The following is a 25,301-nucleotide window of genomic DNA, read 5'->3' as shown; positions in this document are numbered from 1 at the left end:
TTTTTTTTAATAAAAGCTATGATTGAGAAAAATATTTTGGTTTTATTTCCTTCTATTTTCCAACCTGCCCCCCAGTTATGCACATCTGCCCCAAAAATGCCTTATACCCCCTATATGCCACTGTGCCCCATGATATGCCTTTTAACCCTCTAAATGCCACTGTGCCCCATGATATGCCTTTTAACCCTATATGCCACTGTGCCCCATGATATGCCTTTTGACCCCCTATGTGCCACTCTGATCTCTGACAGCCGGGGAAGGTCTGCACGATGGACGCAGGCAACCCCCGCTGCTAGCCACACCTCCTTCCTGCTGCAGCGGAAGTTGTCTACGTGAATTGCGTAGACATCTACACGCTGCCCCAGCCACACACCGGGGACTCAGAAGCACCGGTAAGTGGGGCGGGGGGGGGGGGGGGGACAGGAAGATCCAGGTCCCTTGCAGCTGCGGGGGATCTGGATCTTAGTCGTCTCATAGTCAGACCTATTTAAGGTCTGATTTCTAAGACGACCCCGATTATAAGACGAGGGCTATTTTTCAGAGCATTTGCTCTGAAAAATACCTAGTCTAATAATCGAGCAAATACGGTAATACATATGTTGAAAATTTTAAGATTGCAAGATACTTTATGTAATCTATTGTTCATAATGGTCTGGCTCGCTGACGGAGAAATTTCTCAGATTACATGGTAGCTTGTGACTGGTGTGATTTTTCAAATGTCACACAACATTTTAATGAGAGATGCAGCCCAGTAAATTAGAGGTGAAAAAGGGCAACTCATTTCCCAAGGAATATATACATGAATATCTATATATTAGTGTGTGTACAAATGCTAAAAAAAAAACCCAAAACATTATTTTCTGTATTTGTAGAGGAGACGCACATATGATAGGGTTGACTGCCATAATTATGGTGAATAAATACAATCTATAGAAAATACGCATTTCCACACACATGACACCGATTTGCACCTTTGGGTACAAGCTTGGACTGCAGCTCCAATAACCCTCATTCTTACAGGCAGGAATTCAATCTTCATTTAACTTTTTAAGCCTTCGTAAAAGCTGCATTCTGCACTCTCTATAACTGGTCTTATCTGTACCTTTTTAAGTTTGCAAAACAGGACATGCAGGGTCAAAATGTTTGAGTAGATTTTAATGACTGGGACATGTTTCTGTTCCTTTCATTTTACATTTTATATAGAGGAATGTGTAATGTTGAAAAACAAAACTAGTAAGTGTAGTGGCATTAATTTAACCCCTTCAATCCCAGGGTTTTTTGGTACCTCAAAGCCCGGAGCAATTTAGCCATTTTTGGGGTATGTCGGTTCAGAGATTATTCTCTTTTCCTGTGAATAGTGTACCCATGTAAACTATATATTGTTATTTCAAGGAGAGACAGAGCTTTCTTTTGATACCATAGTTGGATGATTAGCTGAAACTTTAGAATGAGAAATTTAGTAAAAACTAGAGAAAATTAGAAAAAAAATGTTTTTGTTTTTTTTTTTTACATTTTCCCTCTGACTCCTCACAAAATTAGGTAAAGTGACGGAAAATCCCCTCCAAGTTTATTAATTCAGGTGTCCTGATTTCAGAAATACCTGATTTATATAGATTTTCCATACTTTCCCAGCACCAGAGAGCATACTCTAAGGTGTACATATTTTTGTATAATTTTTATGCCTATGGCTTAACGGGTTTGGGGGTTGTGAACGGGGGCAGGAGGGTTATACTGGCTAGATGTTATGCTAGGGCAATGGGATGTAAGGTTTTATAATTATTTTTTTTATTTATTTTTTTTTTATATTTTTTATATATTTTTTTTTACACAAAAATGGTTAGAGGTCCTCTTAGGGGCCTCCTGAACATGCCAGTGATGTCACAATTACATCACAGCTCACATTATAATTTTTTTAGTATTTATATTATTTTTATGATTTTTTTACTATTTTTTTAAATGAATTAACTTTTTTTTTTCTGTTTCAGGACGGGAGGGAGAGTGAGAGACATGGTTTCTCACTCCCCTCCGCGCGATCCCCCTGCACCAATCACACTGTGATCTCTATGCAGGTCCTCACAGACGTGCATAGAGATCGCAGTGGCGCAACCCGGAAGGGAATGCGCGATCGGGCAGTTTTATATGTAACCGCCGTAGTAATATTCCATAGTGCTGTAATGTCCTGTCAACCCATTGTACAGCTATGTATATAACATAACAATTTGACTTACAGAAACAGGTGAGGAGGGCCCTGCTCAAACGAGCTTACATTTTCGAGAAAAATTGATATAAACCTGTCTTATGAAAACTTTATGGAGTGAAGCAAATAAAGCCCCCCTATTTACCAATACTGGATTAGTATATATAGTGCACACACCTGCATAGTATATTCAATTACATATCAACAATAAGCGTGAATGGGATAATGGTAGAGTTTGTCATGTGTCTTTGTTCGCTTCTTCTGTAATTTACTAATATTGATATCGGAGTATGTACATTTTACACAAAATGTTATGAAAGGGAAGTGCTGTAGTGCTTTCTGATCAGTCATGGAGACCTGCACATTCCTCAGGTTCCAGTCATGCTTCTCTATGAACTCCTGCCAAAAGGACTTAATTGTCCGTGTCCGACCGAAATCTTACATAATATAAAGACCTAAATATTGAGAAAAGATTAACTAAAAATGTCTTTGGGTTTGTGGAATATTTGCACCTTATTTACCCTATATTGTATAATTCATTCTCTTTTGTAAATATATACCATTGGCCACACCTCTAAAGTTTGATGTTTAATTTATAATAATAAGAATACTAGAAAGCTAAAACCTTATTTTCTCAGGCTCTCTCACACTCTCTCAACGCCTCACTACATAGTGTGTGTGTGTGTGTGTGTGTGTGTGTGTAATGTGAAAAATCGTATCACAACTACACATTGTGCAACGCGTTTCACACTAGTTAAGGTAGTACATGTGTAAGTGGTAATCAAGATAAGTCATGATCGTGTCGAAAGGGTTTATGCAAACTTTTGTAGTCTATATCCTACCACCAAATAATGAAATCCTGGTATTTCCAAGGTCATTCTAGAAGCGTATTGTCTGCATAGAACCTGGAAAATTCCACATGTGAGCCAGAGGTTACTTCGGCTCTGGAGGACAGAACCACCGGAAAGCTACTTCCCTTGGTATTCAAACAACCTTTGTGATGAAGGTTGAGATTTAAAGATAGCACAGATGCCAAGTTGATTTGCAGGTCAGCTATGAAGATTTGTGGACATGTGGACAAAAACTGCTGTTTTAGCTACAATATTCATTTATAACATTAACAATGGCTACACTGTATTTTAATATTAAATATATATATACTTTAAACCATACCAGATAATTCCTTTTTCATAGTGTCCCCCTTGCAAATGCATAAGATGGATTCTGCAAAACCCTGCAATATGTATTTGCCTCTAACCCCCCCCCCCCCCAGCGATTTTTGTGTGCAGGAGATGTGTTTGGCTGAACACATCAACTCATCGTGGACTTGTTATACTGGTGGACCCCTGTGCTCATGTTCTATTGTTTTCAACGGGATAGCTTTCCTGCCGCTGATTGTCTGCTTCAAGCAACGCTGCTTAATCACTTAGTCATTACTGTGCACTGCATTGTATTTTATGCTCAAAGAGAAAAATAGTTTTTCCATTGCATTTGCCTTTTTACAATGAAAAGCATTTGCAAACCTCTGGTTATCTCTGGCGTGCAGCAAACTACTTTTAATACAATGTTTTGTCTTTTCCTGTGTGTCTCTCTGGTCTGTGTCTTTGTTGTATGTCCTGTTCACTAAGTAATTTCAACCTGTTTCTGCAGAAGTTTTCAGTTCGTTGCTAAGCTATTTTCTATTTTTGTTGCAAGCAATTGGTCTGATTTCATTACTGGTAATGTGCTGTTTGATTTCAATGAGCGTACTGTAAGGAACAGAAACCGTATAATGGAACCTCTTCGGGGACATGTTCCTTTATATAATAAAGAGTATGCAATATCAAGTTATTATTATTTTTCATGCATCCTTACATATTCGTATGTATGTATATAATATATCTCTCTCCTGGTCTGAAACAGTTGGGGGTGAAAGGAAAGTATGGAGATTATTATGTAGAGACATGTAACACAGGTTATCCTGTATACTACATTAATAAATGTTAATGTTTTTTCCCAAAGTGTGCTGTACAAAAAACATCTTAACATCTTATGGTCACCAACATCTTACACAGTAACACATCCATGCTCATGTACACACATGCTGACACCATACACAAATTCACACACACTCATGCTAATGCCATACTGTAACAAACACCATACATGCTAGCACCACAATCTTATACACAGGCATTGTACATCTACACATTGACTCCAGGCCTCACGGCACGGCTCTTACCGGGGGATGTACAAAGGCTGAGCAATCTAGATTCCCTGATATTACTGTGCAAGTGTGCATCATAATCTTCTATCCCTAGTGAACCTCTACTGCACGATGGGTTAAACTGGCCTTGCATAATAAAATCTGAGATAGCAAATAGCCTCGCCAAAGATGAATGCATTAAACTACGGTACTTTTGGTAAATACCTTTTTTATAATGCATTTTCGTGAGAACACTAGAAGATATTTATCCTGCCTTATTAGAATCATCATTACTGTAGTCCTTTTAAGTGGAACATACCCTCCTTAATCGGAAGGAAATACTCTTTATGAGGAGATCACAGTGATCTCATAACAGGACTCAAAGGAGTATGAAAGTTAACGCCGTACATCCCGTCCCAGTTTGACTTTTAATATTTTATATATCCGTCCTTGACTTAACAGAACTCGGTATCTTTGCTCTTGGGTCATTCTCACAGACTGTGCCCTGCAATGATGTCACTGAGACAAGACATTCTTTCACATACCGCTTAACCTATGAAGTCGGCCTTAAGCATTTGTGCAGGTGTCTTCCAACACGTGACAAATGGGTTGTACAAACTATATTGTAAAACTAGCTTGTATTTTTGCAACATTACGTAAACGCCAAAAGAACCAAATAATATATATGCCTTTAAGTTTTTGTGTAATCATATTACATTGTTTATTTACAGGACTTCCTGTGAGCCTATTATAGACCCAGGCTTTGTATTCTGACCCTTTCTTTCAAGTCTCCCTTTGATGGTATATGTGTTTGAAGTACACCCCTCCACAGAATCCTTCCATTTATGCATCACTGCACACGAAAAGGAGTGTTAAAAATATCATTTGGACCAGAGCGAAACATTTAGTGCCAAACATTGCTGTGGGATGTTATATAATAGAGCATTATATAAAATACAAAAAAGTGAGGCTAACATCTAGAACATATTAGCATTTTTTTAATTAAGATTAGTCTAATGATTGATGAGCATAAATCTTGTGCACTCGTGGGCTGTTTCATTCCCGGATTAAAAGTTTTTAGTGCGATTGTATCTTTGGTTCCCAACTCGGTGCAGGTACGCTGTCTTCTTTACCTTCCTTCCTACTGCCCACCACATCCCCGGCATGTTCCTCCAAATGTGTCTCACTGAACTGTGTGCCGGATGTGACGACATTTGAAAGAAAATGTCATGGAAGGAAATGATACATCACAGGATGGAATGGTGCCTTGCTGGCCTGCATGACTGTCCTGGATAAATCCGGACAGTTAAGGGATGTGCATATACCCTATTGGCCGAATATAGGCTGCACTTTTTTCCGTTGCTTTAGGTCTTTAAAGTGGGGGTGCAGCCTATATTCGGGGCTTAGCGCAGAGGTGCGCAACTCGTATCGCCGGGACATGCAGTGCCGGGCAGGTTTTTTATAGATATATATTTATTTATTTATTTATTTTTCATTTAGCTGTGGGTAACCTGGCGCTTCTATGGTGGAGCACCGGCCTGGCATAACCTTCCGGTGCTCCACCATAGAATCCCTGGGAGAAGTGCTGGCAGAGGAGGTTGTCTACGTGCATCGCACAGACCAGGGAGTCTGGGGGTGCATTGGTAAGTCCAGGGGTGGTTCACTTCTAGGGGGCAGGTGGGCATTTATTGGGGGCATAAAGCATATCTGGGGCAGAGGGGCATATCTATGTAAGTAAGGTGCATTATAAATTAAGGGGGACCTTAAAATGGCTATTGGTTTTCTGTTTGTATATAACATATGCTGACAAACTGTAAAATAGATATAAAAATGTTCAATTACAATTCATTAGATAAAATACTGTTTTACTGTTCCACTGTGTATTTTTTTTTCTTTAAAATAGCACCAAACTTCAATGGTGCGGCCTATATTTCGAGCCAATACGGTACATATATGGATGCGTGTGTGTATTTTTATTTCTCAATCTTTAATTTTCACAGAATATTGGTCATGCATCCACTTAGTAGGAATTTAAACATGTGAAGAAGAAGCGGTGTTTGTTTATTTGGCATGTAATGTGTGTGTGTATATGTATGTATGTATATATAGTGGATATAGAGGCAAAGGTGATAATTGTTAACCTTATTTGCATGTGCCTACCCAGAATCCCTTGTGGTTGTGAAAGCACCATGAGATTTCTGAGGGAAAAGCAAGCCTTCTGGCTTGTCTGGTGTCTGTAGATGAGTGTTTAATAATACTTCTACTACCCCTTATATATATATATATATATATATATATATATATATATATATATATATATATATATATATATATATATATATATATATATATATATATATATATATATATATATATATATGACCAATGGATGCATGACCAATATTCTGTGAAAATTAAAGATTGAGAAATAAAAAAAAATAAAAAATAAATATATATATATATATATATATATATATATATGTATGTGTGTGTGTATATATATATATGTGTGTGTATATAATACAGGCTCAGCATATGTTAGCCCAGAGCAGGGATGTGCAGTTCTCAGCTAGAAGCATTAGAGGAATGCACGCTGTGTTCACATGACACCTGTATTTAATTTTTTACACCAAGATTGATACTACCAGATTTGCAGTCCTAGTTCAGACCATGTCTAAAGAGCTAGCAGTATTTCACATAACTCAGAAGATAACCCTCCTGAATTTGTGTTGCTTAATCCAGATGGTTGAAGAGCTAAAGTACTTAATTAAAATGGAATGTTTCAGGAGATCTGCTCATGTGTTTTTTTGGTTTTTTTTTTGCAGAGGCATCCGAGAGGGGTAAAGCATTCTATCGACATATGGTAAAAAAGTAAAGGGCCAGTCCCACTTAAAAATACTGCATATAAAAGTATATCATACATTAAAATGACAATTTTTTTTTTTAGTTTTATTGAAATTAAATCCTTAACAAGAATAGCATAATGCTGTCCGTGCATCCTTATTCATGTTGAGGCTTAAGGATGTTAACATTATTGTATGCTGACATTGGTTAATTAAAAACTGTGTCCCTATGAAGAAGTGAATAAAGCTAAATACGTTGGTACACGATAAAATGAACAATGGGGGTGTGAAAGATTAAAGCAAAAGGACCAAATTCATGAGGTGATATGTGGCATATATAACAGGGGGAAAGCAAAAAGTAAGGATAGCCTGCACGCTTCACTCACCCTCACTTCACTATTCATTACGAAGGGCCAGCACTAGCAAGTTTCACCAGCAAGTGCTTGAGCTGGACCTACATACAGTATGTCTATGTGCCTGCAGGAGAAGCTCACTGGGGTTGGACCTCCATAATAAATAGTGAAGTCAGGGAGCTAAAACACAATGAAAGCTGTAATCTCCACTTTTAGTGAAAAAGTGCCACATAAACTTGAAAAGGAAAATTATTCAGGTCTTTAAGCAGGACCATAATCCCACCTGTGCACAAATTAGCCATACTCCTTAGATGGACTGGGTGGTGAGTCGATAGGGTTACTCCACAATTAAAAGAGGTATCTAGATAACCGGGTATAATATAAATAGAATCTGAGCATACTTTTTTAGATATTTTTATAACCTTTTTTTAAAAAAATTAAAATGTTTTACTTATGCGTCATATGGCTGCAGGCGAGCAAGTGACTGAAAGCATTTTAATTGTTTCAAACAAGAATGTTTCGTGCCAGGTAGCGATTATTACATTACTACTTTTGTGTACTAGCCTTTTGGAAATGGAATCTCTCTGACAGTGTGAATACAGATTTTGGTATATTGTTTGGCCTGGTATTGTAGAGGTGCTGTAATTACTTTGTTAAAGGCAAAAGGGGTATTTAACCCCTTAAGGACAATGGGCGGTCCCTAAACACATTGAAAACAATGCATTTAGAGCCCGTACATGTACGTGCTTTGTCATTAAGGGGTTAAAAAGCAATAACGCAAGTTGTTGCACAGTGGAAAGCTGAGCCAGATGTTTACTTGGCAATCAATGGATGCAACCTGCAGCCCTCACTGATTGCTGGATACATTGTGTTCACTGCTATACTGGATCATGCATTAATTGGTGTTATGTACCCATTGTTAATTTCTCCTAAGTAAGACAAATGAGAATTTATGTTGGCACATTATGTGTGTGTTCTCTGCATACCATATTGGCCTCAATATAGGCTGCCCTCTTTAAAAATAAATAAATAAATAAAAATCTTGTATATTTAAATTTCATATAACAACAAATATGCCAGTATATGTTTGTGTGTATATACAACAAAACATAATGTGGACAGCACTAATGATGATGTAGAATTAAAGGCAGGAAACGTTAGTGTTTTGGTCAGGAATCCTATGTTAATATTTCTTTGGTACTGACGTGGTTGATCATAATGATTTCAGATGTCTTTGTCGTGGGTATCTTAATCTTGGATCTTTGCCAGTCCTTGATCTTGTTTTTTTTGGTTTAGGATAGCTTTATGTATTAGCATCCACCATGCCACTGATGGGAGACTGTTGTATTTATCTGCTGTCCTCTCAGTAAAGTAAAACATCCTTATATTACATCTAAACTTCTGACCTAGTTTTTTCACTATGACCTCTTGTTCTAGAATTTCTCCACTTTTGAAATAAACTTCCCTCCTGTACACATAGGTATACATACATATTGCTGATCCTTTTGTATCCTTCAAACCAGTCGCCATTTTAGTAGCCCTCCTCTGAACTCCAAAATGCCAATATCGTTATAGAGATGGTCTCCCGATTTGTACACAATACTTTAGGTCAGACCTGACCAGAGGTATTGTAACTGTCAGCGTGTTTACATTGATGTGTTCTCACATGCTTTGATAGAAGTGGCTTTAAGTTCTTTAGAATTTTGTGGATTCCTTCTAGGGTGAGGTTGTGTGTAGCCCCTAGTGGAATGCTTGCTGTGGCTTCTTAAACTTTGTACTATGGGAGACAATGGATTGTTCTCTATGATGATTTGGTTTTGTAATTATCTTGTTTTGTTTTGTATCTTTTTTTTTTTTTTTTTTTTATATATATGTTCTGTGTTTTTAGATTCTTATTGTGGGTATCTGTCTGTGGATAATGCCTTATTTAGTGTGGGTTGGGATAAAGTGTAGCCTTTTCCTGACATGTGCACTTCAAAATGTATTATACTACTGTGGCATAAAACATATCTGGTGTTACCTAGTTCTCTGCATTAATTGTTGATAAAATGTCATCTAATATATTTCAAAGCCATACGAAAAGACAAACACAGTGTGCTTAAGCTAATAATACACAAACAATGTTTGATAAACTTCGGTGTCCCCTGAAAGATGGTAAGTTGTCCAGGTCCTGAGACGGCAAAATCATGATGCTCTCTCTTTTATACTTCACCATTGGGGTGATATTTTCATGTGTGGTATGCGGTGTCCTTTTTACGTCATACATAGTGCCGCATGTTCTTTCTACAACCTTGGCTTTATCAGTCCACAAAACATTTTCCTGGTAAAGTTGGTGTTGTCAAGATGCTCTTTTGAAAACTTGAGGCAAACAGAAATGTTAAATTGGAGGGCAGCGGCTTCATCCGTGGTCTCCTGGCATGGACTCCATGCCTGTTCAATGTTTCGCATATGGTAGACTCGCAAACGGAGCCTTTAGCTGTTAATCTAGGGGATTTTTTTTTACACCTTATTGAGCATTCTGTGTTGTGCCCTTGGAGTCTTCTTCGTTGAGCGCCCACTTCTAGGGAGAGTAGCCACAGAAAATCATCTAACTGTGGATTGATGAGTATGTAAACTCTTTAAGGCTTTGCAGCTTTATGCAAATCAACAATTCTTGATTATAGGTCTTCTGAGATTTATTTTTTGTGATGGATCAGCAGATGCTTCTTGAGAATAGCAAGCTTAACCCCTTTGTGACAAAGGCTGATTTTACTTTTTGTACCCTTCGTGACAATGGCCGTTTTAACATTTCTGCGCTACTCGTGTTTAGCTGTAATTTTCTTCTTTCCCGTTTACTGAACCCACACACATTAGATATTGTTTTTTTCAGGACAAGAAGTATAAAATGGTGAAAAATTTAGAAAAAAATGATTGTTTCTAACTTTTAGTTGAAAAATCTTTTACTCATCTATAAAAGGTAATGAAAAAACCTGCTAAATAGATTCTACTATTTGTCCTGAGTTTAGAAATACCCAATGTTTTTATGTTTTTTTGCTTTTTTCTACACATTATGGGGCAATAAGTACAGGTAGCGCTTTGCTATTTCAAAGCCATTTTTTCCAAATCTGGTAATTCTTCCCCCCATGTGCCATTTCGGGTATATTTGAAGCCGGCCCACGCAATTTACCCCATCAAGTCAGATATTTTTGAAAACTAGACAGCCCAGGGTATTCCAAATACATTAATGATTTTGCCTGGGTGTTTGGGGGCAGAAGGGCCACATTTGGGGCATGCGCATTTTTCAATGTTGAACTTTGGCATTTGGGGATCCACTGCCCATGCCCTATTTGGTACATCTTTGAGCCGGGCCATTTCAGTGTGCCCAACAAAACCATATATTTTTGAAAACTAGACACCCCAGGGTATTTTAAATGCTGGTATTTTAACTCTTTGCATGCACACATTTTACCACCAGAATTTTTTAAAAGTCTGCAGTAGTATTCTTTTGTGTGTATTTTTCCCCCACACACCTATGTTATGTATGAATTTACAGCTCCTGTTCAGCAACATCTCCTGAGTACAGTGATATCCCACATGCATGGGTTTGTCATTTTTGGGGGGAACTAAAAGGCCACATTTGGTACATGTGCATTTTTCTAATTGGAAATTAGATGTGTGGCCATCCTCCCCCCCCCCGTGTTAATTGGGACATTGTTGAACCCGGCCAATTCAATTTACCCCATCAAATCATACATTTTTTAAAAGTAGACACCCCATGGGCAGTATTTTAACTCGTTCCATGCGAGAATTGTTTTAAGCTAATGTGCTAATTTTAGGACTTGCTCACAAAAATATATTTTATATATATATATATATATATAATTTTTTCTGCCTTTTTTAAAAAAAAATGTTAATTTTTTTTTCAACTTCAAGGTTCCCCTGATTGTGACATCAGTGGGAAATTATTTTTACATTTTACTGGTTTTTTTTTTACTATTTTTTTCTAATTATTATTAATTTTATTTTTATTTATTTTTACTAATCGCACTGTGATTAGAAAGCTGGGCTCCATTGACTTGCATGGTTCAATGCAGTACCTGTATTCAACCTGCAAGTGGAGCCAGAGTTCTCTAGAGGGTCTGGTGACCATCTAGCGAACTTTTTCATCTTTATTGTTTTTTTTCCCGGAGCGGTCACAGTCCATCCCGAGGTAAGTGTTTGTCGCTGGATGCCTCCTGATCGAGGCATTCCAGCGACACCATTTAAGTTTAAACGCTTTTAAAACCGGCGTCCGCCGCCATACAATGTATGGCGGATGTTGACGCCCCAGGGTGGGGCCAGAGATGGCCCCTTAGTGCCGATCGTGGCGTTGCTGAATGCCTCGAGGTCGAGGCATTACAGCAACGCCGTTTGGGTGCAGAAAGAGAAAGTAGATCGCTTTCTGCACCCGTTTAAAGGCGTGCCGGTCGTAAACGACATGTTTTTCCGTGACGTGCCCGGACCGGCAATTGTCATCAAGGGGTTAAAATGCTTATGTGTTTATTTATTTATTTTTTTAAAGTAACTTTTTAAAACACACCTCTGATCCAGTTTCAAAGATTGGACTCAGTTTGCAAACTCTTTTGTTGAAGTGATTAGCCTAGGCGTTCACATACCTTTTCCAACCCACACTGTAAATGTTTTTAATAATGTATTCAACATGGACAGCAGCAATACAATAATTTGTTATTAATTCAAACTGTTTTTGTTCATTTATGGAAGTTAGATGAAGATATCATATTTAAGACGGTTTTACACAAATGTTGGTGTTCAGTTGAGTTTTCTTGCCACACCTATATTATAGGAAGCACTATTTTTTTTTTTTTTGCTACTACTGATTTTTAATTTTGTTGAATGTAGCATTAATTGTTTAATTTTAAACAGACGTGGGTTAATTGATGTTTTTTTTTTTATTTTTATATGCTAAACTATACAATCATTTGTCAGGGGACATAATTGCTAAACATCTTGATGTGCCGCCGAACAGCTGCGAATGTATTCATTTTAATGACTTAAGTGCATCTTTCAGCTCCTCAGCAGTTTCTGTAATGTAAAACTATGCAGCTATGATAATTCCACGTGCTATATTTCTAAGCTATTTATGTTATACTGCAGAAGAGTACTCTGTTTTAGCAGTGTTCTCTAGACTTGTGCATTCGGATTCGTACCAGTTAGAATTTTAACAAAATTTGTACTAATGTTCGAAAATGAGTTGGGGCCTCCAACTCAAATGAAAACAAAGCTCCAAAACTTAATTCGAATTTGGTTTCCTTCGCCTTCTGTCTCACGCTCTCGCAATGTCTCCATTTCCACAGTTTCGCTTCGTGTTCTCTTCAACTTCATAATTCATTCTTCTCCATTTTTGTCCTTGTGCACATATCAATAACAGCCAGTCCTCGCTCCATGGATATTGAACAATTATGGTTTGTTATCCCATTTTACTCTTTAAAATATTTGTAGTACTTACCAGTAACCTTTTTATCATTTTATTGTTTTTAAAAATCGTGTTAAGCAGTGCAAATATAGCTATATGCTACCCTTCTGTTATTTATCTGTTCTACAATGTTTTCTGTTGATTGCCACTGGGTTATCATACCTCAGTATATTCCCAGATGCCAAGTGTTTCAGGTTACATAGTATTAAATAGTTGGTATCTCTTCCTGTGCAACCATTTATTGACTTTCTTAGAAATCCACATATTCCAATTGTTTAGACATTTCAGTAACAGGTGAGTGTTTTGACCATTCAAAGGGTGGAGCAGGGGTACCTCTGGCAAATTCCCCAATTATCCTGTGTCTGGAAACTTCAAGGACTGACAATTGTCACTTTTCAAAAATGTCATTTTTTTCCCCTTACATATAAATAAAAACAAAATGTTCCGTTACGAAAGAGATGCACCAACATATTACAATTGACCTTTTTATTTAATTCATGATTAAAGCCTTCACTTCCTTCAAACAAACATTCTTAACAGAGACTCCCAGTTCAGGAAATAGGAACAGTGTGTTCAGTATTTATGTTGGGTATACTGGGTAATTTCCCGGTGGTCAGACATTTTATTTTTTTGCTTGAGGAAGCTAGAGTTTTCACGATTTCACTCTTGCTGACGAATTGTGAGGTCAATACACCTTGTAAATGACTTGTCTGGCGTCGGTTTGTTTGTTTTGTTTGTATTTAGAATTGTCTTCCAACTTGGTCTCGGGGGCCAAAATCTTGCCAGAGATTTGGGATTTCTCTGATAACCTTGTAATTGAGCAATAAACATTTGTATAACTGCGCTCTGTGTTTATGTATAATCCTAAAAACATTTTGCATGTGCGATGCTCCCTTTTATTTTTAGGAACGTATAGATTTGACAGATCACCCATTACGTCCTTTTGTTTCCACTGATGCAAACTCTACGTCCGTATTAACTAATTGATCCTGTGCGCGTCAAACTTTTCATTATGAGAATATAAAATATAATTACACATCCATTAAAATGAGCTGTGTAGGATTTTTTTTTTGTTCATCCTCTGATTCAGACACCATTTAGGTATAACTGTTTTTTTATGAACTTTATTTTTCTCCAATAGTTTCGAATTGTATGTATATACCAGTTAAACTGCAGAGAGTTATATAACAATGCAGACTAAGGTCCAACCTAGTGCAGATGGCAGTTTTTTCATTGTGAACCTTTTTCACACACATCCATTCTAATTTAGGAATTTTAGATTATTTTTTTTTTAAGACAAGATATTTTTTTTTTATTGCCATATCCAGTATCTGTTTTCATGTTGAATTATTCCAGTGCACAAGGAGTTAAAGCGTTCAGTTTGTTGTTTAGCTTTTTTAAGCAAACCAATTTCCTAAAATGTATGATAAATATCACACTTTAAATCAGCCTGTTTATATGGAACCTGCTACTTTCTGGTACTTACTATTATTGTAACAAAATACTTACAGTATCTGTAAAGTCGTTTTTTATTCCCCCCCCCTTATAAAGATTTGAGCAGTCAATGCTTTTTTCACCTATGTGCCTTCTTCCTGTTCCCCAGTACAGAGTAGATCCTGACTGTACTTCAGAAGGCTGATGGATCCTCACCGTCACTTACACATAGTTTAAGGAAATAAAGATTTTCTGGTCCCGTCAAGTAATCAAATACCCTGATAAATGTCACCAAAAATCCACTACAAGTGTTGTAATGCCACCCATTTACTTGTTGCTTCATAAAGAGAAAAATGGATGTGGCCATATTAGCAAAAGAGAGAATATTGAACTTTTAGTTGAAAGTAATATGTTATATATTTAAATTAAATAAATTTAAAGTACCAAAAGCTAATGTAATGTTTCATCCTGTTCTACGTTGGCCCATTAAAATGTATCAACATTGACTAAAAACTCCATGCTTCATAAATGTTTTGCCGATATACCTTCTTGCTAATGTGCCTGCTGTCTCGAGTGATTGTCTGAGTTAGTTAATGACTCGTATACGGCCAGAGTGGTTTTGGAGAAGCATTAATTTGAAGATAAGCTTTTGTTTTAATCAGGTTTAACTGGAAACACTTTGCTGTCGTTTTTGGAACATTTTATTGCGTATTCCAACACCTCCCACTGGTTCTTAACAAGCTATACATAACAGGGCGGATGCACTTAACCAGGAGCCAGGCAAAATCAGACGTATTGTCATTAAATTATGATGCAGAACGGCAGCGAGAGGAAGAGACTATTAACATATCTTCTGTTGTGTATGTGTCATAGGCAGCCATAAAATTGAAATGTAACCATGTTTGCAGTGCTATAACTAGTGAGCCAGGAAGCAGAACAACCTTTTTAATTCACGGTCTACTTCTGTTTAAACGTTGATATACACCTTTAGAAGACATAACCTTCGGATGCTTTTACAGTATTACTGGGCACGTGAAAGCGGAGCAGTGATTTAACATTATTAAAAGAAATAAGGCTGACTTAGTATACAACGTTACATTCTTTTCCCCCCATTATTATAATAGATTATAATATATTTAATATACCTGTTTGCCAGCAATTTTGTTATGTGGGTGCTGGCATTATGCCGGTTTTCTAAGGTCTAACTGTTCAAGCTTTAGTCTAGTGGACATAAGCAATACGCGACTATGTGCTTCATTATAGGCTCCATGATTAACAGTTCATGTGTTGTGTGTTATTATTCCAAAATAAATGTGGAAAAGGTGCTTAATCGTAGGTATTTTCTGTGTTTAATACGCCATTCATAAGTATCCGTCATTAAAGATCTTCAAACACATCTGAATTTGTTCAAATGGTTGGCTTTGTTTCTCATATGCTATTGTGCTTTTTTTTTTCTTCTAGGTGGATAGGTCGGATATGAACACCCTCAGTTTGCCTCTAAACATCAGAAGAGGAGGATCTGATACTAACCTTAACTTTGATATACCAGATGGCATTCTAGACTTTCATAAAGCAAAGCTTTCTGTTGACAGCTTGAGACAAAAGATTCTCAAAGTTACTGAACAGATAAAAATTGAACAAACTGCCCGTGATGGCAATGTGGCAGAGTATTTAAAACTGGTAAACAGTGCTGATAAGCAGCAGGCAGGACGCATCAAGCAGGTATTTGAGAAGAAGAACCAGAAGTCTGCTCATTCAATAGCGCAACTCCAGAAGAAGCTAGAGCAGTACCATAAAAAGTTAAGAGATATCGAGCAAACCGGATCCACAAGTAAAAGTTCGAAAGATGTTTCCAAAGATGGCCTCAAAGAGCTGCAACACTCTTTAAAGGATGTGAACAGTGGTTCTCGGACAGCAGCACAAGGGGAATGCAGTAAAATGGGTGTGCCTGGTGTATCATTGACGCCACCAATGTTTGTTTTCAACAAGTCAAGGGAGTTTGCAAATCTGATTCGTAACAAGTTTGGAAGTGCAGATAACATCGCACATCTTAAAAACAGCCTTGATGATTTTCATCCAGAGACCAGTCCCAGGAACTTGAGCGGCAGTGCCACAATAGTGACAAAGCCCAAATATATAAGTGATGACGAGTGTTCCAGTGGAACATCAGGCTCAGCCGATAGCAATGGAAACCAAAACTTTGACGCTGGCAGGACAAACACTGACAGCCATGGGAATATGTCCATGTTCTTAGAGGAATTAAGAGAAATCCGTGAAGCTCAAACTCAACTTACAGAAGACATTGAATCTTTGAAAGTACAATTCAAAAGAGAGTATGGCTTTATTTCACAAACATTACGAGAAGAGAGATACAGGTAAATACAAATTACATAACTTGAAAAATGAGAGGTTTGTAATGTTCAAATTGTGAGCTACCTAATTAATGGTGCTCAAACATTGCATTATATCCCCCCCACAACTCTACAAGCGGTAAGCTACAAAACCAGCCTTGATACTTTCAGATCAACATTACAAAGCCACACAGTAGGATTTAGGACAGCTGTCTGCTGATAAAATAAGTATTCCTATGATGTTTTCTTTTAAAGGGACGCTTCATCATATGTACTTTGATGCGTATGGCAGATGAGTGGTCACATTAAATTTTCATTCTGCATTTGCCCGTTTCTTGCCGCGCAGTGGATTGGTTTCTGTGTGGGACACTGAAAATTACGGGTAACCTGGCAACTCTCTGAATGCACAGTCAAAAGTAATGTTTAATGATTAATTCTAATTAATAGGCTATTTGGTTGGGAGTAGGCTCTTTACTGGTATCATAAATGAAATTGCTCTTTGTAACGCACTTGGAATGGCTTCAGATGTACACCTTGATCCACAATAATTTTATTACCATATTGTGTATTTGTGTTCTAAAATGTACACGTGCATGTCCTAAGATGACAGTTATTCAGCGAAATAAATCTTGTTCTTAATGCAGTGGGTTTACATAGATTTATTTGCAGGCCATATCCCCTAATGTGCTTTCTTCATATGAACTGTGTCCCACGCAAGCAGTTTTGTAACCATACCACTGATCATATGACTGAGAAAAGTTATTCTTACTCAGCAGTATTTCTTTGGGTTTGAACTTCAATTTATAAGAGTGCTGATTCGTCTTTGACTTTCAGTTTCAATGTCTGACTTCGCTAGAAAAAAGGGTTGTGTTGGCACTATATCATGTATGGTCCAGGGGAGGCTTTGCAGACATCTCACTAATTTATCTTTGCGTTATACACAGCGTAGGGTTTTCATTATGCATCAAGCAGCAATTCTCCTGCAAACTGCGGCATAGCAGGTACAGCTGCAGGATTTTCCAACTGTAAGATTAAACAGGAGTCGTGCAGTGGCTATAGACATTATGGGATTGCTAAAAACATTTTTACCGGGATACTGAATAATTCTGCCACTTATTAAAGGAAGCTACCCTTCAGTTTTTTTTACCCTGAGGATGAAAGTCTCAAATCAAACTTGAAATATGGGAGGAAAAATTGGCTTACTTGGTGCTTACGTTTTGAGCTGTACAAAGATAGCCCGAGTAACTCTCGAATGGTCCGCTATACATTACATCATCACAGAAAATGTACGAGGGAGAAAAAAAACATGTTTTTTTATGTTGAAGCCTGCAGGGAATAATGTTAACAGCAGTCCATACCAATCTCCATTTCATATCTACTGTTCACTCTCCTTGTACCATTTTTGTTATTTGTTTTAGGACAGGTAACTTTTTTTTTAAAATTTTAATTTATTGGACTATAAATGTGTTGCTACTACAGGGCACACGCACTTTTTTTTATTTTTTTTTTATATAGTATCTTTTATAATAATAATTAGTGATGGTTTATTACCTTGCCTACCCTTTTATATAGGTGGTGCACAATGCCATGTTCACATAATGCTGTGGACACCACACATTGTTCTTATATATTTCTTTTATAGTATTATAAACCTAACTTTTCTTGTAGAAAAATTAATACCATAGAACGTTTGAAGAAAATAAAATCCTATATGCAGGGTAACTGTCTTTCTGCGACATGCATACTGTATCCTCCTGATTATAGGCTGCAGGTTTGGATTCTGGAAACTTTGTTCTCATCGTTCTTTATCTTTATACCTCATCTTTGTATGATGTGTGATACTATAATCCCAATACATAAACATGAAACATACAATGATGACAATGCTTGAAAAAAAAAAACCTTTACACATACCATGGCTTATTTCTCTGCACTTTACTAGGTATGAACGGCTTGAGGACCAGCTCAATGATCTCACTGACCTCCACCAACACGAGACAACCAACCTGAAACAGGATCTGGCAAGCATTGAAGAAAAGGTTGCCTACCAAGCCTATGAAAGATCCCGTGATATACAGGTAACTGTCAAACTAACTTGTCGGTTTTGGTGGAGCTGCACCCTTATGATATTAACTCCATCCTAATAGAAATAAACAAGAACATTCTACTGCAACATGTTAAAAACAAAACATGTGTTTTACCACATAGTTTGCGTTTTATGTGCATGCTCATAAAACCTCTCATAAACTCTGCAGTGTAGTTACACTTAAATCATATTATGTTAAATAGACATGATGTACGATTTATCCTTGATGCTGTGTGTCCATAAATATTTTATCCCATAACATGATGTAGGGAAGTATATCATGGCTTATTTTGGCTGCTATTTGCAGATCAAATGCATGTATGGAATCCCACAACCTAGTAGCCAGACAGCTTGTTAGTTGACTTTGGGAGATCTTATTCAGGTTGATTAAGGGGGACAGTATATGGGTATTCCCTCCAAGCATGCAAACTGTGCAGTCATGCAAACGTGCATCAGAAAAGTTTATACATTTTAGCTAGTCTAGTGGGGGTTGAGTACCACCTTGTGAACTCCTGAAAACAGTTTCCTTCTCACAGTACACTAATAGAACATTTGTGAACAGCATAGCAAAACACATTTGTCAGCAGACAAGAACCATCTAGTCTGCCCATTTTTCCCTGATGTAAAGACTCAGACCTTAATCAATAACTTTGGCCTTGGTTAGGTATAAAGCTATCCAAATTCCGTCACTGTATTTAACCTAAACTAAAACTTCCCTACATTACATCTAAACCTCATTCCTGTTCTTTGTTTAATCCCTTTATGCATCTCTGTTCTTACCGCTAACTATACATATTCAGTTGCCTTGGTCTTTCCTGATAATTCTTATTCTGTAATCCATTTACCATTTTGGCAGCCCTTCCACCAATATGTCAATATCCTTCTGGAGATGGGATCCCCAAAACTGTACACAATACACTAGCTGAGGTCTGACCAGAGATCTCTTTCTGCTTCTAATACCTCTCGCTACACAGCCCAGCACCCTGCTTGTTTTTTCTGATTTGTTTATTGGGTTATCTGCTTACCTTTTATGTAATAAGAAATAGTTATTCCTATGTCCCTCAAGTGCTCCCAAGGGCTATTTTCTTCCTTGGGGTTTTTAGGTCCGAAGTGCATTGTTTTACATTTATCAACATATAAACTGCAGCTGCCACACTCTTGACCATTCTAATAATCACTTGCCATTTGGCGTGTTGCACCCAGGAATGGTGACCCTATTGCAAAAATGATATACATTACCATTAAGACCATTTCTGTAATATCTCCAATAAAAATTTTATTAAAGTATGGGTCCCAATACTGTCTTAGCCATTCAACTATCCTAACTTAATGAAAATAATTAACCTATGCTGTTTTATGGTCTTGCATTTACATCCAGGTATGTAACAATCCTGTTCTTTAGCTTTGTTTCCATTAATTATCCAACAACTGACACAAGACTTATAGTTGGCCGAGTCTACCTTTTTTTTGTGAAGTTGTATGGCAATTTCAGACCTCACATTTTCTGGAACTGTGCCTGGTAATAGAGACTGATTATTAAGTCTGCTAACACTTTAAAGCTCTTTTAATAACTTTAGATGTATCCCTCCGGGTTCCATGGACCTGTATGTTTTTTTACTTTGGAGAGTTCAGTTAGATCTTCCTCTATGATTCTTTGCCATTGTTCCAGGGTAAGTTCCCAGGTAGCGATGACCCTTTTATGTATTTCAATTTTCATACAGTACGAAAGCATGAAATTCTGTTTTCTATTAAAAGTTCATAACTATTGTAGTGTGGGAATTTGTAGAACATGTATTTATTCATATATAAATACCTTTATATATATGAGAAAGCTGTTGACTAGTTCCAGTTTCCTTGAAGATAAACTACCTGCACGTCTCACCCACAAATTAAGGATGCGATAACTAATACATAACACAGATACATATAGGTGAATTTTCAGTATAACAGATGCATTTTGGTATGGCTACTGTAAAATGGGATTGCATATTCAATTATTATGATTTAAACTTCCCATTGTTGCATTTTCTTCTCACCCTGTGAGCGTGCTGCTTCTACACATTTCTTACTGGAACCGACAGCATGATTGCCAAGAACTTGTCATGTATATCTCTTTGCAGTACAATAAATCTAATCATTATTTTGTCAAGATCAGTTGAGAAGCTGTGCGGGAATAGAACTGTAAAATTCTGATGGCAGGAGATTAGTGGGAAGTAATACCCAAAATCTCAAATCTGTGTGTAGATTAATTTTAAAAGAAACAGGGGATACATGATGAAAATGTACCATTGCCTGTGTTTCCATGGAAACTGCATTGCTAGAATCTTGCCTTAAGATGAAAGGACCATAAAACTTAACTTGAGATGTGTGCTAATACTAGAGTTTGTTTTATTATTAGACATAATTAACACAATTATAAAAGTGGCTTAACTTTTTTGAGAATGAGATTTAAAGAAAACGTGGTGGATAATCCACAGCAGTATATGACGTAAAACAGTCTGTTGAAGCAGACCCAAAATGTATTCATCTAGCCGTTTGCTATAAATCATGTGTGTAATCTTCATGTTGTGTTTCCATCTTGTTCTTTATATTTAAGCATCAAAAATAAGGTTTATAGTACTCAACATACTAAAATTCAAATATGAAATTTAACATGTATGTAAGAAGCAAAAATAATGCCCTATGAAAGACTTTGAAATAATAATTCGAGATTATTTGACACATACTGTATAACACGCATTATTACATATTTTGCAAACTCATATTACATATTTTGCAAACTCAAATCCACTAGCATAAACACATGAAAAAGTTACAAGCATAAATAATCGGTACAGGAGATTATAATTGCTTCGGGAGCCTTGATAGTCTTGTAATCAAGTTAATGTGCAGAAGTAGCAATGAAGAGTTGCCAATATTAGTTCTTGTACACCATGAAACTTGAATAACCTAGTTCCACTTCTCGTCGTATGTCCGTTTATATATGTTTGAAAAAGTAAACAGTATTACTCATTGTGGAGGGGACAGGGAGGTAAAAGACAGTTTCAAATATATACACTAGAAAATGGACAGTGAATGCATCTGTGTGTGTATGTATGTAATATATATATATATATATATATATATATATATATATATATATATATATATATATATATTATAATTTCACTGATGCCCTTCTTTCAAGGATATGCATTTAACTTCCCAGCAGCTGCTTCTGGTCCAGGCTGTGTGTACAGACAGTGGGGATAACTAGTTTTACACAGTTTGGCTATAGAATACAACCTGCGCATGCTTGTGGAACACCAGCTTGCAACAGGTGAACATGTTCCCAATGGGAAAGGGAATACCCAGGCAGTTCTGCTGAGTATTTCAGACCAAAACGCTACAGGGGAGAGAAAACCACAACAGTTAAAGGAACAAAACACTTTTGCTTTAAATCTTATACTATTTAATATCTATATATTGTTGTTTTTTTTACAGGAAGCCTTGGAGTCCTGTCAAACTCGAGTCTCTAAACTGGAGCTTCACCAGCAAGAACAACTTGCAGTACAGTCTGAAACAGTGAATGCCAAAGTACTCCTGGGGAAATGCATAAACATAGTCCTTGCCTTAATTACTGTTGTCCTGGTTTGTGTTTCCACCATTGCAAAGTTCACAGCACCGATGATGAAAAGCCGCTTTCATATAGCCTGCACATTCTTTGCAGTGACTTTGCTAGCGATACTCTGTAAGAACTGGGACCACATAGCATGTGCCATTGAACGCATTGTAATGCCGAAATAAGCTCTGCAACCTTTGGATCCATACGTTCAACGTCACAAACTGAAAAAGAAGCCTCATTGACCAGAATTTGTCAGGAAATCTACTCCCCGCTCAGTTTCTTGGTAGACTGTTGGAGTTGGTCATGTGTTCTGGCATGCTCACCTTTTATATGTTGCCTTAAAGCCACATAACTAGATTTCTTATTGTAAGGCATGGAATGTTACAGGATTCTATAAAAGGTGGGTTATCTGTAAATCAAGAAATTGATCTCTCACATCCATTGTGGGAGTTGATCCACGGGTGCTGTAGTTTCACCTGCCATGGGTCTAGTCAACCAAAGCTTTCTTATGTTCTATTAAATCTTACAAAGCTGACCCCTTTGTGCAATCCAGTTGAGTCCAGGGCGTTTGTGTTGTTTGCTTTGAACTCTGTCCCAGACAAGTGTGCAGCCCATTGCAAACTGTGCTGCATGGTAGAAGATTTAGTTCTGTCTTTTAAGACGTATATGTTAACTCATGCGCAAAATACTTAGTTATATGCATTGGTGACACTGTCGCATTATGTTTTATTACACATGCGTTGGTAAGCAGTTGAATGAGTATAAGAAGCATATGCTATTAAACAGTGTGGTTAATAACACCATGTATATTTAGCTCCGAGAAATTACGGAGGAACAACTTGCCCCTCCCAGATTTCTTGTGCTGAACAAAAAAGTTAATTTGAACTGAACATCTATATTTTTTGTTTTGATTCAGTAGGAAAAGCTACACAATGCAGTTATGTGCCAACATACATCAAACACGTTTTACTGAAAATATGTTTTGCAGCAAGTAGTACCCATCTGTTGTGTGCTTCAGCCATATTTCTCCTAATTCTGCTAATTATAAAAGAAAACACTTTGCTCGTCTAGCTTTGACAGCATTTTAACCCATGCATTGTAGCTCTGTTTGTTCTCATCCGTGACACATTAATAAGGACACAAAAAAAAAAGTGGATGCCAAATGTTGCTACTGAGAAATAGCTCGATGAACTGCTGAGGCCCCCAAAAAATTGAAAAAAAGATACATTCTGTTTCAAAAACTGTGGCCTAATGTTGAGAATGTAGTTAAGCAAGAAGAGAAGAACAAAACACAATAAACCTTTGTTTATACTAGACACATGACATTGTTCGGTTTTACCAAAACACTTGCTAATAATATAATGCCGTTTCTAAAACACACTGATTTGTAGGTATTACCACTAAACTTGAGCAAATATGGAGCAACGTGTTTTGAAGCAATCAAAAAAGTGAGAAAAAATATATATATCTGGTAATGGCTCCAAATTTAGACTTCCAGAATTCCTTCATGAAAATGGCACATAACCTCAAGTTTTTGTGTTGCCCATACTTTTTCTTTTTTTTAAACAAGTATATAAGGGAAAAAAGTATATAATTGCCCACGCCTTGCTCTTGTCAAACTGAGATACATAGTATATTGCTGAAAAGCCTCCAAGGTCAGGAGGACTTCATACATATACAACTGTAATTTGGTTCCAGTAGCAAAATGCAATGATTTTGCAAACTAGATTGGATCAAAGCTGTTTACTGTGAAGAAGCCCCATGTTTTTCTTATTTTTGTCCTAAATATTTAATTGGTCTGCCTGCCTTTACTGTGCCCGCTAAAATATTAACTAGTTCCTTCCTCTTCTAATGCCTGTACTGGTCTGCTAGGGCAAACATACTAGCAGTGTGCATATTCTATATAAATCCATGAAGTCTTTTGTGAAGTAAGGGAGTCTTCACTGACCTCTAAAATTAAGACATGGCTATCCTTCAGCATGCATTTAATCTTCAGCATATGTTTAATAAGAATTTGGCACAATTTAATTGTTTCACAGCCTATTTTATTTTTGTGGAACATTAAAAATTAAATAATCAAATCCACTACCCCCCCCCCCCCCCCCAAGTTCTTACTACTATTGTACATCTTACATCAATGAGTTTGGTAAATATAAATGGTTTAAAGTGTCGGCTATGTACTTTTTTTTATGTTTACAAATGATTCTTTCAGACCATAAAACCATTGCAACTAATTTAAGTTGCATTGTGCTCAGATGCTGAAAGAATCACGTCCGGTCACTTGAAAGAAAAAGAACAAAATATACACATAATTAAACTTGCACCTTTTTTCTTCTTCAAAACCACTAATTGCACATTTCAAAGCTGTGAAAATAGAGCTTATATGTCATTTAGAGCTTTTTATGCAAAATAAGATATTGTATTTTTTTTTCTGTATTTTGCAATGTTATATATATTTTTTTGCTTAAAAAATTAAATCACCAAGCACTTGAGTGCAAGGTTGCTAGTAACAAAAATCAAAAGGTGTGGAAACATGTATATAAAATATATATGTATATATCAAACAAGATTGAAAATGTAAGTACCACAAACCACTTTGTTAAAATAACTATTTTTGGAAATTCCTTGACTTGTGAATGCTACCCACCTGCTGGTCCGATCTTCAGGTGTAGTATGAAGTAGACTTTTTCTATATCTGCCTGGTAATCTGCTGCAGAAATGCAGAACTACTTTATTGTATAATCTGTGTAAACATAAATTGTGCTCATTATCCATATGTGTTGTGTATGTTATTTA

At 36.9% G+C, this 25,301-nt stretch overlaps 1 protein-coding gene across 1 annotated transcript in view; it reads left to right on the top strand.

Annotated features, from left to right (window-relative positions):
- LOC149299811 (transmembrane and coiled-coil domain protein 3-like) overlaps positions 1–22,687 on the top strand; it is a 32,609-nt gene extending 9,922 nt beyond the window's left edge. Inside the window, exons 2-4 of the mRNA XM_089486144.1 lie at positions 15,926–16,839; positions 18,758–18,893; positions 22,385–22,687. Of these exons, the coding sequence (XP_089342270.1) occupies positions 15,926–16,839; positions 18,758–18,893; positions 22,385–22,687 (1,353 nt within the window). The remainder of the gene's footprint in view (positions 1–15,925; positions 16,840–18,757; positions 18,894–22,384) is intronic.
- Positions 22,688–25,301: the final 2,614 nt, after the last annotated feature.

The sequence above is a fragment of the Sceloporus occidentalis genome, unplaced genomic scaffold, assembly GCF_023333645.1.
Source record: "Sceloporus occidentalis isolate IW3139 unplaced genomic scaffold, rSceOcc1.0.p SCAF_28, whole genome shotgun sequence".
In the NCBI taxonomy this organism is placed as follows: domain Eukaryota; kingdom Metazoa; phylum Chordata; class Lepidosauria; order Squamata; family Phrynosomatidae; genus Sceloporus; species Sceloporus occidentalis.
Note: the sequence above shows the minus strand (reverse complement) of the source record. Positions and strands in the feature narration are given on the sequence as shown.